This window comes from Hippocampus bargibanti, linkage group LG10 (genome assembly GCF_051943395.1).
Source record: "Hippocampus bargibanti isolate YZ-2025 linkage group LG10, ASM5194339v1, whole genome shotgun sequence".
In the NCBI taxonomy this organism is placed as follows: Eukaryota; Metazoa; Chordata; class Actinopteri; order Syngnathiformes; family Syngnathidae; genus Hippocampus; species Hippocampus bargibanti.
Window position 1 is genome coordinate 13,597,882 of NC_142743.1, and position 17,097 is coordinate 13,614,978.

General features: G+C 41.7%; 3 protein-coding genes across 5 annotated transcripts; 2 read left to right on the forward strand and 1 right to left on the reverse strand.

The window, feature by feature from the left end:
• Positions 1 to 1,439: 1,439 nt before the first annotated feature.
• On the reverse strand, positions 1,440 to 9,410 carry tapt1b (transmembrane anterior posterior transformation 1b). Of its 2 annotated transcripts, none has more exons than XM_089005805.1 (15): positions 9,305 to 9,410; positions 8,344 to 8,544; positions 7,866 to 7,996; positions 7,216 to 7,334; positions 6,943 to 7,102; positions 6,707 to 6,842; positions 5,751 to 5,848; positions 5,505 to 5,574; positions 4,888 to 4,968; positions 4,590 to 4,699; positions 4,445 to 4,504; positions 3,632 to 3,700; positions 3,472 to 3,548; positions 3,207 to 3,382; positions 1,440 to 3,029 (listed from the first exon to the last, which is right to left on the reverse strand). In XM_089005805.1, the coding sequence occupies exons 2-15, from the start codon at positions 8,510 to 8,512 to the stop codon at positions 2,764 to 2,766; spliced, it is 1,722 nt and encodes a 573-aa protein (XP_088861931.1). In that variant the 5' UTR covers positions 8,513 to 8,544; positions 9,305 to 9,410; the 3' UTR covers positions 1,440 to 2,763. The 2 variants fall into 2 exon arrangements, with proteins under 2 accessions (XP_088861931.1, XP_088861930.1); XM_089005804.1 differs by having other exon boundaries at positions 6,943 to 7,105; positions 9,305 to 9,402.
• Positions 9,411 to 9,444: 34 nt separating this feature from the next.
• clrn2 (clarin 2) lies at positions 9,445 to 11,765 on the forward strand. 2 transcript variants are annotated; one of them, XM_089005807.1, is made up of 3 exons: positions 9,445 to 9,697; positions 10,626 to 10,805; positions 11,010 to 11,765. In XM_089005807.1, the coding sequence occupies exons 1-3, from the start codon at positions 9,445 to 9,447 to the stop codon at positions 11,276 to 11,278; spliced, it is 702 nt and encodes a 233-aa protein (XP_088861933.1). In that variant the 3' UTR covers positions 11,279 to 11,765. The 2 variants fall into 2 exon arrangements, with proteins under 2 accessions (XP_088861933.1, XP_088861934.1); XM_089005808.1 differs by having other exon boundaries at positions 9,445 to 9,649.
• A 245-nt stretch (positions 11,766 to 12,010) lies between these two features.
• Positions 12,011 to 16,723, forward strand: lap3 (leucine aminopeptidase 3). The gene is made up of 12 exons (XM_089005806.1): positions 12,011 to 12,210; positions 12,335 to 12,450; positions 13,024 to 13,078; positions 13,163 to 13,428; positions 13,643 to 13,807; positions 14,803 to 14,961; positions 15,033 to 15,157; positions 15,812 to 15,900; positions 15,987 to 16,089; positions 16,188 to 16,267; positions 16,337 to 16,449; positions 16,519 to 16,723. The coding sequence occupies exons 1-12, from the start codon at positions 12,115 to 12,117 to the stop codon at positions 16,703 to 16,705; spliced, it is 1,554 nt and encodes a 517-aa protein (XP_088861932.1). The 5' UTR covers positions 12,011 to 12,114; the 3' UTR covers positions 16,706 to 16,723.
• The last annotated feature ends 374 nt before the right edge of the window (positions 16,724 to 17,097 follow it).

The following is a 17,097-nucleotide window of genomic DNA, read 5'->3' on the forward strand; positions in this document are numbered from 1 at the left end:
ACCTTTTAGAATCATTTGATTAGCAAAAAGTAGTAGAAAACCCTGACACAATAATTGATGAACGTTCTTACATTTCTTGACGGTCCCTAGAGTTACCCGGGCTTCACCATTATCTTTTTATCATTTGGACACAATGTAAGATACACCGAAACAAATTAATTCCGATTCAATGGAGGAGCTGTATGAAATAAAAATAATGATTCTACTCAATTTTTTGATAATATAACAACACAATGAGAATTTACCTTTTGCAAATATTTCTGTTTCTGTAAATGGTGACTATCAATACAGGAAATGACATTTAAATATTTGCTCGGTATATCGTGTGAAAGAAAACCTACAGTGTACATTAAATACATAGATTACCATAAAAACTACCACATTTTGCTATATTAGATTTAAAATGCACATATTTATATTTGAATGATGAAATCGGTAATCGAGCCACAATAAGTAAATAAAATGAATAATTAAATATACTATTTTTGAAAATAATCACAGAAAACGTGTAAAGTCAATGAACAATTTAGTACAGGGCCACCGTGATGGCCAGAAGTGGTGAATTTTAAGTGGTTCCAAGCCATTTGTGAGTCCCCCTCACATATGTGCACGCTCTCAGTCGTACAGGAGTGGGCCATCGATGAGAAGGTTTCTTCAGCCTGTACTTCTTTGAAGGTGTCGGACGTTTCGCTTCTTATCCAAGGGGCTTCGTCAGCGAACACAATTTTTTGCTGGTATTTTTGGCCCGATATATATATCCCTACTGTCCAGACGTGGCGGTGCCAGACGCTGCTATGATAGGTCCCTGCTCTCAGGTTGGGGGGGGGGGGGCAGAGGACTATTCCCTGAGGCTAAACTGATTCCTTCTATTGTACTGCCTGGTTATGGGGTCTACGACTGGCCTGCTTGCCCAATTTGCTCTGGTATCACCTCATCAGCATAACAAAGCCTATGTTGCCTAAGAAGACTGTTGTACGAACGATCTAAATTAAACCTTACCCCACCATGGCGATCTGTTTTATGAAAATAGCTTCTTTTACTCCCCTTTCAAACCATCTATTTTCTATCGCTAAAATTTAGAAAAAATAATGAAAAATAGTTCGCTGACAAAGCCTCTTGGATAAGAAGCGAAACGTCCGACACCTTCAAAGAAGTACAGATGACGGCTGAAGAAACCTTCTTATCGAAAGTCCCCCTCACAATTATTAAAAGCTGTGTCTGTTCAAAGCAACCACAGTACAAAACACATTAGTACACGATTGCTATAGCTGGGTGAGGTCACTAAATGTATTAAAACACAGCAAAAGAATATTACAAAACAAAAACTTGTATTCCTCTTATGTGAAGAAGGCGTCCGCACACACGGGCTCACTTTACAAGAAGCGAATGAAGAAGCTATCAGTAACATTGTTCAGTTAAACAACCAAAGAGGCAGCAAGTAAAAGATGAGATGGATGTATTTAGAATCTAATTTCAAACTTCAATGGAATGTTCTCATGCTAATACAAATAATTCAGTCCAAAAACAACATGGTGACATCCCGCTAATCTGGGTCAGTTGGATGTCATAAAAAGACTTACAACTTACAACACAAAATGTATGCATATTTTTTCCATATTTTATGTAAAATGAAGTGAAAATGTTCTTGTTTCAGTCCTTTTACCTGCAAAGGTTGTTCTTGATGGATAGTACGGAGACTATTGGAAAGATAATGAGATGCTTGTGCACAAAACGAGAAGGAAAGGAGAACAAATTTGGTCATTTGATTACTTCAAAGCATGACATGAAGGAATCATAATAATAATAATAATAATAATAATAATAATAATAAATTTCATTTATAAATGCCTTTCAAAACTCTCAAGTACACTTCACAGTCACAATTTTTTTGTGCGGGTGAGCAGCGGCAGCCATGCGTGCCAGCGTTCACTCTACCCCAAAGTAACACAGCAAGTCTCATTAAAACTCACATACCCGCGACAATGGCAAAAGATCCGAACCGAGAGTTGGGCAACTTCTGGCCCGTGGACCATTATTGTGCCATAAAAAGAAATAAAACCACAGTGGGAGCGTTAGAAAAAGCCCCACAGATGCTCATCAAATATATAACATTTGATCACACCATACTTATTTAAAAAAAAAAAAAAGTCACTTGCTCGGAAAAAGACGCCTCCCCATGTCAAGTGTAAAGAATAAATGATTAAGTACAGGGGACACAGGATGGTGCCCTGGGGCACACCTTGAGATATTGGGGAGAGGTCAGATGATGATTCGTGATAGGGTTTGGTCATTATTCTCGGCAAATGATGATTCTACCCTAGCAAAGAAGATAACTGGCCTAAAGATAGAACAATTGCCGTCTTTTCCAGACCACCTGAAACGGGTTAATGATTCAGTAACATGTTTTTTTTATGGAATCAGACTTCCATCTTGTTACAAGTCTGCCACTTCAGATAAAAATGTCAAATTTGTTCAGTATAAAAAAAAATACAAAAGAAATCCCTCAAATGATTTGCTCCTTAAAACAATGGCCAACTATAAATTGTGCTTTACAAACACAGTTGTAACCATTACGGCAACAGTTTCACATCACCGGTTTCTATGACTCGCGCTGTCTAAAGCAGGTCGCGCAGCAACCGGGTAGCAGGTCCAGCGAGCCCCCGGTGAACTTGTTGCACCGACCCGAATGCAGTAACAGCGTCAAGCCTGGACTGGTTTGTGTTTGTAATAAATACTGATCGGTCGCCACCGCCGTTGCGGCGTTCAGTCGATCCGGTTGCCGCAAATGGTGAAGCGGTCGATCTCTAGCAAGTCTTTCTTGGGGGTCCGGCGCACTAGCACCGCCTCCTCCATGCCCGCGTCCGTGTTGATGATCTTGATGACGTCGTCCTGCTCGTCGGGTGTGGTGAGGAATATGTCCGAGTCGCTTTTGGGTAGCGTGGCGTCAGGCGGTGTGGTGTTCTCTGCCACGTAGGCCGGTTGTGGGCGAACTGACTCAAAGGGTATTCCTGATTTGTCCGTCGTTGGTTCTGTGGGGGGAATTGTGGGGTTTAGTAACAGTGGATTCATTCCCTGATCACTATGGATTCCTAGATTGGGTCACGGGGGGTAGGGTGTCCATAAAACACCGAGAGACATAACGTCTCTAGTGTGTTAGGATCCTATTTTTTTTGTCCTAACGACACGTCATCGATGCGTTGTGGTACCTTGCTGTGTCGTGGCAGTGTGAGGCGGCTTGGCGCGGTGAGCCCGCGAGTTGACCCGGCTGGACACGGCCGAGGGTGGCGGGTCAAACAGTTTCTTTTCCATATTTGCTTCCTTCACGAAGGCGCACGACGTGCCCAGCAGGACGATGCTGTTGAGCACTTTCAAAGTGATCAGCCTGGTCGTAAACATATAACACATGGGGATGAATTTCATTGAATATCAAAAAGAAAAAAAAAAAGTGAGCACAAGATAGCCGACATTTACCCAAAATAGAAGAGCAGCACACACATAAAGGAGAGCGAGCCTTGGATCTTCACAGAGCTGCTTACCACACGGATCAGCTGGGTAAAAAAAGTAGATCCAGTATAACTTTGCACCACAGATTACAAAAAAAAAAAAAAAAAATCTGTATCAGGCAACTAACCAGCAGTGCTAGAGGAAGAGGAATGAAGCCCATTCGCCTGGAAACGGAATCGCTGTAGTCTGTATACGCCTGTGAGGTGGCGCAGGCACAAAATGATCAACACACAACGATCATGCCATTGCTTAAGGACAAAAAAAAAAGTATTATTGTCTTTTTTTTATTTACAGTGATTCTTTTTTTTATTATTTCTTTGTTATTTTATTCTTTATTACAAAATGAGTACATGTATTGTCATTTTTTTTCTTTATTTCTTTTATTTAATTTATATTCTTTTGTATTATTTGTATATTTATTTTGTACTTTTTTCTTTCATTTTTTTCTTTTATTTCTTTATTTTATTATATTTCACATATAATTATTTTATATTTTATTCTAAAAAAATTAGCTTGCTAGCTTGAATTAATCAGAACCATGTGGGTAGTTTTTAATACGTTGTTGCTTCAAAGTTAAAAAAAAATCTTGATTTAACATGTTTTCCTATTGTTCATATGACAATAAACATCACATTTTATTTTTTGTTTGCTTGATTTAAATCACACACACACACACACGCACACGCACACGCACACGCACACGCACACACACACACACACACACACGCACACGCACACGCACACGCACACGCACACGCACACACGCACACGCGCGCGCACACACGCACACGCGCGCGCACACACACACACACACACACACACACACACACACACACACACACACACACACACACACACACACACACACACACACACACACACACACACACACACACACACACACACACACACACATACATAAAATATTGTGACATCTCACATTTTTCTGTCGACTGCTGACGAGGTCAAAAGCGAGACTGGCTCGGTATTCTCCGTACACCTGTAACATAAAAAAACACCAAATTATCAAGCATGTCGCGAAATCCTACCTTAGCAGACTTCCTCTAAGTGTGAACGGCACTCACGTCAGCGCTGATGTCGTTGAATTTGGTGATGAAGGCGTGCTTGACCACGTCCACGGCTATCTCGGAGGCGATCACCATGGCCACGTCGGGAAAAAGCACCCATAGATGGTCTGAGAGAACACCAACAGTGTCGGGAGGGTCAATTATGTTTTTCTTTTTAACGCATAACAACATACTGCAAAGATTAGAAACATATTCAAATATGTTATCTTGTTTTTGCAATAATTACGTCACCGAATTCAATTGTTCATATTCAGGGTACATTTATCTGGTAGACGTCTTTGAGTAATGTGGTTACCGGGATTCCAGGAGAACTGCTGCATGTTCCTGAGGCAGACGATGATCAGGAGGATATAGTTATTGAATCTTTCTTTTATATCTGGAGTGAAAAACAAAACAAAGACACAAAAGGAAGCTTGTATTAACTCATTCACTGCCAGACGATGTGCAAAAATGTGTCTACTCCAATGGCAGGGTTTTTGTCATTTTCACTCAAATTGCAGGACCCGCAGAATATTGACTTTTACGACAACATAAAGGTTCAATTCAGCGTACGAAACCTTAGACTCTCTGCTTTCATTTGAAAAAAAAAGTTAATTCCTAAGTTATATGTGTCTGGAGTTATCTGACCTTGAAATGGGGGCAGCTGTACAAAATACATCAAATACAGCACATCAAAACAGCTGAAGCTGTAACAAGGTGTGAACATGGACAAAAGGGAAATGCTGCCCCCTTGTGGAAGGGAAAACATTACCAGAGGTCTGACCAGCGCTTTAACGACACCCACCCGCAGGAAAATCCAAAACCCAAACAAATCCGGGAATGGCGCTCCACTTGTCAATTCCCGAATAAATTCAGGAATGTCAGTAAATTAGTTAAATTTGACATTTTAGCTTTGTGTGTAGATCCACTTACCGCTGTTTGACATTTGGAAAAGGTTGTTCTTCTCAAACTTCTTGAACACGCCTCCTTTGATTTCCACAAACTGCATGGAGAAAAAAATAAATAAATGAATCAGATCGTACCTTGACTTTACATTTACTGGCCACAACATGAGGTGACCATCATCCCTTGATTAAAGATGAAGGCCCTCTTTCAGTTCAAATTTATTGCAAAAAAAAAGATAATCAAGGACCTGGCCAGACAATCGGGCCCACTCACATTGTTGGACATCATGATAGTGAGGAGTGACTTGTTGTGGGAGTTGAAGGCGACGTTGAGCGTGGTGGCCTGGACCATGATGAGGATGGCGTGGAGAACTGGCATCAGGCAGGTTGAGGATATTAAACAGTACACACAAGATGTGCCCCATGTCATTTTATTGTTTTAATCGCTGAAAAAGACTGGATTTTATTTTATTTTTCAACTGAGCTGATGCAAATAAGAGCAACCAGAAAAGTACATGCGACATTGATATAGACTGTCTTGTTTCTTTATTATGCTCCCGTGCAAAGCAACCATTGACCTGAAAGGGAGACGTATAGAATACCTGTCAACCTGTGGACAGTGTGACCTTACTAACGGCTCCATTTTTCCTTACTTACTGAGAAAAAAAAACATGCGTGTGTAATATTTCATCATGCAGTTTTATGAATAAAATTTCACATTTAAACATGAACACCTTTAACAAGTTACAACATATTTTTAGCAATAATCAAGCACTGTATGTCCTTTGTTATAGAGCATTGTGGTGTTGTTTTTTTTTTTTCGGGGGACAAATTGAATTTGTCCACAGCAAAAAAAGAATTTGAATTTGTGTTCTTATGATGTGTAATGTTTATAAAAATATGAATGAAAAAAAACAAGGTAAAATGTTTAATTTAATTGAAAATATAATTCCACTTCTCTAAACGTTTGTTTCTTCAAGACTTTTGGCACGGACTTGTTTTCTCGGTGCCACTTTGCTTTTCATTAGAAGCGATATTTGTTATCATTAACATCAGTGCTCATATTTAATTACGAAAACGGAATCGGAAATATCTCAAAATGATATTTAACAATTCTTGCATTTCCCATACAAACTTTCTTGTATGCCGTACACATCTAAAAATGTGCACAAATTGTACAGAACACGGCAAAATACGGCTGGTTGACAGGTAAGATATAGTAAAGGATACAAACGTAGAGCACGGCCATGAAGAAATGGGGGATGACACCGATGTGCGCCCGCTTCTTCTCTTTGGGCTCCGTGGCCGTCCAATATAGCGCATCCAAGATGTCCTGGCCAAATGACGAGAAGAGGCGGTCGGCTACCTGCCCCCCCAAAAAAAATTACAAAAACAGAGTGAGAAGGAGATGATGAGAAGGTTAGCCGCCACCGTCATGATGATCCTAGTCATTGTTCCGCCAGTACCTCCAGCATGTTGTAGATGATGTAAAGTTTGATGACGGATTGGCCACGGATGAGGTGGTACATCATGGCGTAATCTACATAGGTCATCATGGAGTAACACAGGACCATGATGAAGCCTTTTAGGACATCGCACACCTGGGCTGGCTGCAGAAGGCGCCCACTACTACAGGAACAGTACTTCGTTATCTACTGCCCCCTATCAGTAATTAACAATAATGCACTCCACATTTCTGTCGATGAAATTAATTTGGCTGGGAGGTTGGTGTTTCTTACCCAAGACCACAGCATGGCAGAGTGAGAAGTTGCAGGAGGGCCAGCAGCACTCTGAGGGGCAACAGAGTGAAGACGTAGAGGAACGCATCCAGGCAGAGGAAGAAGCCAAATGTCATCAACTGAACAAAAGAGATAAAGTGGGAAATATGAGCAAGTGTTACATTAACAACTTTACTCGCTAGTTTTCAAAAGTATTAGCTTACATATTGGCCTAAGTAACCGGCTAGCGTAAACTGACATGACATAGCATACAAATATGATCAATTATTTGTCATTAGCAAGAATTTTAATGCGCAGGGTAATGTGAATTTTAACGTACATGTTGAAAATAGCTGAAGAACCAATTTATTCACGATTTCATACACTCAATTGTCTGATCAGTGTTGTAAAACTCACCTGTTCTCTCACTCAGGGATCAATGCAGCATAATTGCCACCTCATGATTGAAACTCAATAGATTATTTTAGTCAATAAGTGAAACTAGTTAAGTTAGATTAATTTGAGTATGTTTCTTTTGTTTAAAATGCAGGGTGGTTTCCGTTGCACAGTGGAATGGTCAGCCACCAAGATGAGTTTCTGTATGATCCGATTCCATCTATCAAACGGGTTAAAACTCGGGTCATTGTTTTATTTACTGCACAAATCATCACCTTCTCCAGTTCCTTGGGGATGCGGAGGCAGGTGTAGACCTTTTCCCTGCGCTCTGTGTACTTGGCCTCATTGTGCTCCAGGAAGTAACCTCTGGTGAGCTCGGTAGTGACAAATCTGACCAAGGACAGATCTGCATAAACATATCATGCACCATGGAGTCAATTCCTTGCACATTTCTTACATTGCATAAAAAGCTGGTGCTGACAAACGATGAACAGCATAGTGTCCATTTGCCGTGTTGAACACAAGTTAGCTCGCATAATATTGTTGTAACTACTGTATATCCAACAGGACGCTAGAATGTCGTGAAAATAATTTGATTCACGTCTCTAAATGACGTTACCGCGCAGTACAATCAGAATACTCCCGGTTCGCCATCTCATCAGTCGCGACAACAGCCAAGCCAGCGGCTGCTTGCTCCTGCTGTCAAACTGAGGGGCTATCCCGCGTCGCCCCTAGCCTGACTAGCTTTCTCACCTGACAGGTTGCGTTTCTTCCCCTTTCCGCTGCCATTGTTGTCGCTGAACCGCAGGCTATCCGTGCCACCATCCCTCCATTTGCTTCTGCCTGTCCTCGACGTCCTGGCGCCGCTGCCGTCCTCTTTATCCGGATCGTCCGGAAGACTAGTTGATAGCGAGTCCGCCATCTTTTCAGCGATACACCGCGCTGCCTGGGAGGCTGACGTCAGACGTCAACATCATACGCCATCACGCACACTGTGACGCAAGTGGTAGCGCGGATCTTCACACTTACGCAATCAAAATTATTTTTACTCCAGCTTCATGATACGATAAAGTAGATATTTTTTGGGGGGGATATCAAATACAAATAAAAATACAACACAATCCTGTTTTATTAACCTCATTTTTCATTTTCTTATGGATAGAGAGAGAGAAAGATAGATGCTTTTACAGCATCTCCTGTACAATTACAATTTCAATATGGCCCCTACACGCTGCTTGGGAGTAAATTATAACATTTGGTATCCAAGTTAGCTTCATTATTTTTTACTCCAGCTTCATGATACTATAAAGTTAAGATTTTTTTTTTTTTGGGGGGGGGGGTTTCAAATACGAATAAAAATACAATACAGTACTGTTTTATGATTAACGATTTTCATTTTCGTATTTTTGTATGGACAGAGAGAAAGATAAATGCTATTATTCAAAAAATTGCCCCTCCACGCTGCTTGAGAGTAAATTGTAACCTTTGGTATCCAAGGTTGCGTAATTACCCACGCATGTATGGTTTTTATCTTTTATCTCTTCACCATGCATAAAGGTCGCCAATTAGATGTCAACCAAAGGCAATTTATTGCGCTCCGATGAAGAGCAGCGCGTAGCAAGCAGGATAGAGTTTCTCCCCAGTAAGGCATCCTTTTGACCGCGATAGATTCGGTTACTCCTTTCCTAGTGACGAACGTGCCAACAGCTCTTACTTTATGTCCACTGTTCCTTTTTCTAATTCAGCCCGCCTGGTAAAACCGATGCAGGAGGTGGCCGACGGCGCTTGGCTGCGGTCGCTGCCCGGCGGGGTGTTCCGACTCCTAGGGAGAGACGCGGGGCTGGTCGGCGTAGGATGCCTTCGCTGTGGAAACGGATAAGCTTCTCGGCGGCCTCGGTGCTCTGCGTCGGGTCCGTGGCCCTCCTGTTGGTAGCCCTGTCCACGGAACGCTGGGTCACCGGGCACATTTTGTGCAAAACCGGGGTCGACATCGTCAACGCATCCAACCCTGAGCTGGAGCTATTCACCGGGGACGTTTACTATGGTCTCTTCCGCGGAGGCAAGACCAAGAAGTGCGGGCTTGGGAGCCGACGTTCCAAAATCCACAGTAGGATAAAAAGTTTTCCAGCAGGAGTGCATGCATGGAGCCCAATTTCGCTCACATTACATTCTTAAAACCAACGTGGGTCCTCAGTCCTTAGATTAATCGACAACTATTTTCAGTCTTTCAGTGCAATTCCCAATTTTATTCAGGAATTTAAAAGCAAGACGTGGAACGCAATTTCCGAATTTGTTTGGGTTTTAGTTTTTCTAGCATGCGCAGTGGAGGGGGGGGGTGCTGATAAAGCGCTGGTCGGACCTCGGGCAATATTTTCCCTTCCACGAGGGGGCAGCATTTGCCTTTTGTCCATGTTCGTGCTTTGTTACAGCTTCAGCTGTTGTTAAAGCACAATATAAATCAATACGTATGCGTTGTATTGTATTTTGTACAGCCACCCCCATTTCAAGCTCAAATAACTCCAGACCTATATAACTTAAGAATTAACTCTTTTTTTCCTGATGAAAGAAGAGAGTCTAAGGTTTCTTATGCTGAATTGAATGTTTATGTAGTCCTAAAACTCAACATTGAATGTGTCGTGCAATTTGAGTGAAAATGACAAAAACCCTGGCACTGGAGTGGACACATTTTTGCACATCCTCTGGCAGTGAATGAGTTCAGCCAACAGAAAAGCCAACATTAATTAATTTTTGTTGTTAATTTGACATATCATGTTTACAGCTCATTTGTAAAACGAATTCAAGTCTTTTTGAGAGTGGATCTAAAAACAATCAATTAGGATAATGTGGATGCACAAGTGTATTATTACACATCTTACAAAAACGGGGACGTAGCTGTGGTCCAAAATTAAGATTCAATCTCATAGCAGTCAGCTGCCACCTGCAACCATTTACATTGTCTCTTATGAACACCACATAAACTTTAGAACATTTTTTCCATTAAAACATAACCCAATGTGTGTGTGTGTGTATTGTAGTCTTCCCAAAACTGGTGCGCACACTGAACGGGGGACTTCATGTGATGGTGATCCTCTTGCTGCTAGCGGCCGTATTCTTTGCATTGGTCAGTCTGTCCTTCAGCATTTACAATGCACGCAAGGTCCCCTATCAGAGCATCAAGGGTCACAAGGGACTCTACCTGTGGAATGCCATCGCCGGTACGAATCCTGACGTTGTCTTCCATTGTAGTGTGACCGCTGTCATTGTACCCTATTGTTAAAATAAAAATTGAGGACCTTGAAAAAAATAATTGCATATTAATTCTCAATCACAATTTAAAAAAATAAAAAAAATACAATCTTTGTCACAAGCATCCAGCCCTATTGAACCTCAAAATACTTCCCCCCATGTTGTGCTTCCAGCTGTGTTGGTCATGCTGGCCGCTGTCTGCTTCCTAGCAGCTTTGAGGCTCCACAGGCTCACCGAGCGGGTGGTCAACTACGGGGAGAATTTCTTCGCTTTGGTCGTCCTGGATGACAAGCTTGACTGGTCCTTCTGGCTAAGCATTGCCAGCGCAACCACTCACCTGGTCGTGTGTGGAGTCGTCGCCATGAGTCGAATCAAGCTGCCGAAAGCGGAGGTTAAAATGCCTGAGCAGCCCACCATCTCTTCACTGGATCTGCTCTATTGATAATTCCAGTCACGATGGTGCCAATGACTGTTTGCTTTTGAGAAACTTGCCAAGGAGACACAATATTACGTGAGAAGTGGATCAAATTTTCTGCAGTCATCATCTGAACATGACAGCATGAACATAATGGCCAATATCACTGCTTATGTTCACAAAAATACACGAGATAGCAGACAAAATATTTTAAAAGCAACTTCTTTTTGCATGTTGTTCATGTACTGATGTTGAAAAGGACATTTGTTTCGTATGTGCTTACATATCTATTATTGATTGAGGATATTCATCCCGAAAGGCCTCTCCGTATTGGATAAAATACAGTTGTTCATTGATTTTTCTAATTGTTGTTATTTTCTTGGTTTGCCAGTTTACATGGCCAAGAAAGCATATATTTTTTTCACCTAAGTAGCTCTTCACAGAAAACAGGGTTGTATTAACACATTCTATATTTTAATTTAACAATAACAATAATAATAATAATAATAATAATAATAATAATAATAATAATAATAATCAATTTAATTTCTAAGTGCCTTTCAAAACTGTCGTTTATTTTGAGTTAATGAGTTAATAAAATCACTTATTTTAAACGCATATTTAAATTTGAGTTATTAAAGACATTTCAAAAGCATATTCAAATTAAATGATGGTTATTTATTTAAGTGTGGGCTCAATTTTTTCAATATCTTTTTGTTGATAGTCAGTCGCGAGTTGATGACGTAAGGTAAAAGCGCCTCGCTCAATGTTGGTATCTTTACAGTTCATGCGTGCGACCTTTGACGCCACGTACTGCTACAATTTGGTACTTTGCCCCCTCACATGATCTCGAGTTTTCGAATATGTTCCTTATGAGGAGAGCTGTGGTTCTGCCCCTCAGACCGACCTCCTCCTGTCGGACATTTTGTGTCTCCAAAAGTCTCCAGATGGAAAGAAAAGTAAGTGACAGGAATAGCCCGGACATAATTCAGCATTTTAGACACTGCAATTTTTTTCCCGGCCGAAATGTCTGCTCTTAATTAACTAAAATGTTTTTTTTTTGTTTTTTTTTGCCTTTCGCAGGGTTTAGTGCTGGGGGTGTTCGAAAAGAAGGAAAAGGAAGGCAGCCTTCATTTGACGGAGGCAGCTGAAGGTTTTGACCGCAAAGTGTCTGGAAAGTTGACCGAATTACTGAACATGTCAGTTTCTCTCTGCCAACACAAAAATATTCAGTGAATTAATCATATTTCGTCCTTTAATCATTTGTTGCACTTTCACGTTATACTTTCGCTTTTGAGAACGTTCTTTTTGAGAAACAGTGTATCACACTTTTCTTTTGAGAAAGAAAAGTCTGATACACTGCTATACAATGTAACGTATTTCAAAAGCAAAAAAATGACCAACGTCCAGATTTGTATTACCAAATTAAAAGCTGCTGTTTACTTTCATTTAATACTCGAGATGCACCAATTCGGTATCATTTACAATACGTAATTGGAACAAATTAATGAAAAGCTCTGATCCATACTGATACCTAAAGAACACAGTTGACCAAACATTTGGGTTCCTGCAAATATTGCTCTGGGCAGTCACAGACGTATTTTCAGCACAATTACAATAAATAACAGCATCAAGTGTTAGTTTTGGGTGTCTGTGCATACTTGTCTGTAATTACTCATCCTTGATTTTTGGGCCATCAAAGCTTTCATATTCATGTTTGGGCTTCTTATTTCAGTGAGCAAACACGACAATTACATAATCTGTCATTGCAGTTCTGGACCGTCTCTTAAGAAAGGCAAAAGCAGAGTATTCTATGGAGTCCACAAGGTGGGGAATTTCACATCTGTAGAATTAAAAACTGAATTATCTCAGCAAGTTTTGTCACCCACTGATTCACTGTTTGTCATCCAGGACTTCCCGTGTGTTGCCGTGGTCAGTCTGGATGAACTCAAGGCGGGTGTATGCGGGGCGGAGAACTGGGACTGCGCGAAGGAGAACATCCGCACGGCTGTGTCAGCGGGCTGCAGGGTTCTTCAGGACCTGGATGTGAACCACGTGGAGGTGGACAGCTGCGGTGACCCTCAGTCGGCAGCGGAGGGCGCCTACCTGGGCCTGTTTCAGTATGAGCAGCTGAAATCCAAGAAAAAGCCCAAAGTGACTGTGAAGCCTCATGCCAGGTATGACCAGGAGTGTAGTTCATTCAGTAGTGGAGCATCTGCTCGTGTTGTAGCACATCTCAACTGTAGAGGCTAACAGCTCTCTTTTCAGGGTAAGTTACTTTGGCATTTTGTAAAAATGGTGGTTAGGATTGCACACTGCCGGGAGTACAGGTATCTGTATGCAAAGCGTTTGTGTGTGTGTGTTTTTGTGCGCGTGTATGACTCTGTTTAGTGCCGAACTGGCAACGTGGGAGAAAGGAGTGCTGTACGCTGAAGGGCAAAATCTAGCCCGCCTCTTAATGGAGGCTCCGGCCAATCACATCACTCCCACCGCTTTTGCCAAGACCATTGAAGACAGGCTTGTGCAATATGGTGACCGGGTAATAGTCCATAAGAGGTATAGTATTTATTATATTACTGGTAGTAATATTATACAAGTGTGATTTTAGAGGGAAATTGCAGGTAACATACCAGGAAAACGAAAAAATAAGCCATTGATGCCCATGCACAATATTCAAGAACTGCCTCTATTCATTCAAGAATGTACCTCTATATGGCGTTAAAACACAATGTTTTAACTGAAAAGATGCTGTATTCCAGTGGGACTGACTAATAATAATAATAATAATGATAATAATAATAATACATTTGATTTATAAGCGCCTCTCACCGAGCGAGACCGTAACAAGGCTATTTTAGATGTCTTCATTCTCTTAACACACCTGCTTGTGTGGGAGCAGGGAGGCATCTAAAACAGGGTGGATTGAGGCTTAATAATAATAATAATAATAATAATAATAATACATTTCATTTATAAGTGCCTCTCATTGGCACTCTGCTTTTGTTAAACCAGGTGAATTGAATTCATATGCATGAATTTCAAAACACACCCATTGTTCTATATTGAATATAAAATCAAACAGATCAGTATACAGTGACACCTTTCAAGCTGATGTGAGAATAGACACAATAGAAGTTATCATATTTAAAAGTTTCATGCTGTTGCCTTTATTAGTGCTGTTGTATGGTTAGTTGGCCGAACACAAGGCCCACAATTTAGGACTTCGTAAACTCCTTTGCAGGAAGAGCTCATTAGCCAGGTTACAAATCTATCAGTTCATGGAAAGACAACCCATTAAAATGTCTATGTTCTGTTGGTTTACAAATATTGGTGCATGGGACGTCCAGGGGTGTGGTCACTTCAATTTGCATATACTCTCAATAAATAGTTTGGCAGAGGGCCGCAGAGGTTGGGCGTTGGTCATGAATGGCCGCCGGCACTAAAAGACAATCTTCCTGTGTTCGAGCCTATGTTCACAGTGTCCAAACAAACTTCTCTGACAAAAGGGCGAGTAAAAAAAAAGTTGTGACTTGACTATGCCCGACTCACAGATCCCAGGCGTGGATCGAGGAGCAAGGGATGGGCGCATTTCTCAGCGTGGCCAAAGGCTCAGAAGAGCCCCCTGTCTTCCTGGAGCTGCACTACAACGGCTCACCCGATAGCGCCCAGGCCCCGCTGCTTCTGGTCGGCAAGGGCATCACCTTCGACAGGTAACCTGCCACAAACACACCCTGATGACTCGTGCGCTTGCATATTATTTATCTCCTCTCTCTATTCCCAGTGGCGGCATTTCTCTGAAGCCTTCGGCTTCCATGGATATGATGCGAGCCGATATGGGCGGAGCCGCCACCGTGTGCTCCGCGGTCGTCACGGCGGCCGCCCTCAAGCTGCCAATCAATATCATCGGTGAGCGTCACTCCTTCAGTCATGCGTGTTAGAGGAAAGGAGACATAATTGAGAAATTGAACCTTCAAGTGTCTTAATGGACATACAATAAGGATAAAGAATTACATCAAATTTTTGTGGATTTCTGAAGGATGTTTTTGGTTACGATCATGACTAGAGATTGTCAGTCTTGCAAACTTTGTTGCTCTGTGGCAGGGGTCGGGAACCTTTTTGACTAAGAGAGCCAGCCATGAAAGTAAAATATTTAGAAATGTTTTTCAGTGAGAGCCACACACACACACACACACACACACACACACACACACACACACACACACACACACACACACACACACACACACACACACACACGTGATTTGCTCCGTAACATTCGTCCCAAAATTGGTAAAAATGTTGATAAATGTTTTTAAATGTAAAAGGAGATGATTATTTTATTAAGACAAAAATTACAATAATTAGTCGATCAGAAATCCGACAATATTCACTATTTGGGAAACTGGAAATCTGACGATACATATATCCACACACACAGATACACATTTTCAGAAAATTTGAAAAGATCTAACTAATTGTCCAATTCTATACTTTATAGTTGACCAGGGACAATGTACAAATCGGAATGTTTCCGTACTAATCCTTTTTGGACCTCACCAGGCCTGGCTCCATTGTGCGAGAACATGCCCAGCGGCAAGGCGACCAAACCAGGTGACGTTGTCACGGCAAAGAACGGTAAAACTATCCAGGTCAGTGGACGATGTCATTGAAAGGTAAAGAAAATGGATCATCCCTGTTCACCGTGAAATGCTTGGACGCTTCTCTGAACTCACAGGTAGACAACACTGATGCAGAAGGCCGCCTAATCCTCGCCGACGCACTCTGTTACGCGCATACCTTCAACCCCAAAGCCGTCGTCAATGTTGCTACGCTAACCGGTAAGATTGGATGGACCCATTTTGCTCAAAATGAAACGCGTACGCCTGTTTTCAAAAGAGGCACGTGCAGTAACCATTGCGTTTGTGTGTTTGCTAAGGGGCCATGGACGTTGCACTAGGCTCGGCGGCGGCTGGAGTGTTCACCAACTCTGATTGGCTTTGGGAACAGCTGCATAAGGTCTCACACAAACGCAATCCAGTATCTATCCAATCTGATGCTGACAAAAAGTGTTTTTCCCCAACGTAGGCCAGTATCGTGACAGGCGACAGAGTGTGGCGAATGCCTTTGTACCAGCATTACACCAGACAGGTGACGGACAGCCAGCTCGCTGACCTCAACAACATCGGCAAATACAGCAGGTACATATCAGAAACAGAAAAGTAGGAAGCCTGACATTCTCAAACGATCTCTGATTTGATTCCCTGTAGGTCGGGCGGCGCATGCACGGCGGCTGCATTCTTGAGGGAATTTGTCACTTCGCCACACTGGGCTCATCTGGACATCGCAGGAGTAATGAGTAACAAGGATGAAATTCCGTACTTGAAGAAGGGCATGTCGGGAAGGCCCACACGCACCCTGGTGGAGTTTGCGGCTTTGCTGGCGCACAATAAATGAGCAATCGATGAAAAGGTTTCTTCAGCCGCCATCTGTACTTCTTTGAAGGTGTCGGACGTTTTGCTTCTTATCCAAGAAACTTTGTCAGCAAACTAAAATAAATAAATAAATAAATGAATAGATAGATAAATAAGTAATTGAGCAACTCTGTTTTTAGTAGGCGTGAAATGAGTCCTTGAGTTATTTCACAACCTTTATTAAAAAACATAGAGAAATGCTTGGGTATTTTTTTTCAAATACCAGTTTATTTGGTGTGAAAAGCCATTACAACATTTTGCAACGGCTAATGGCAAGCAGCTAGCCTAAATTTGTGTCCAATATAGCCTACTCAGACTTGTTGAACAACTTTTAAAGAAGTTTAAGTGGTAAAAATGGCTCCATGTTTTAAAGCT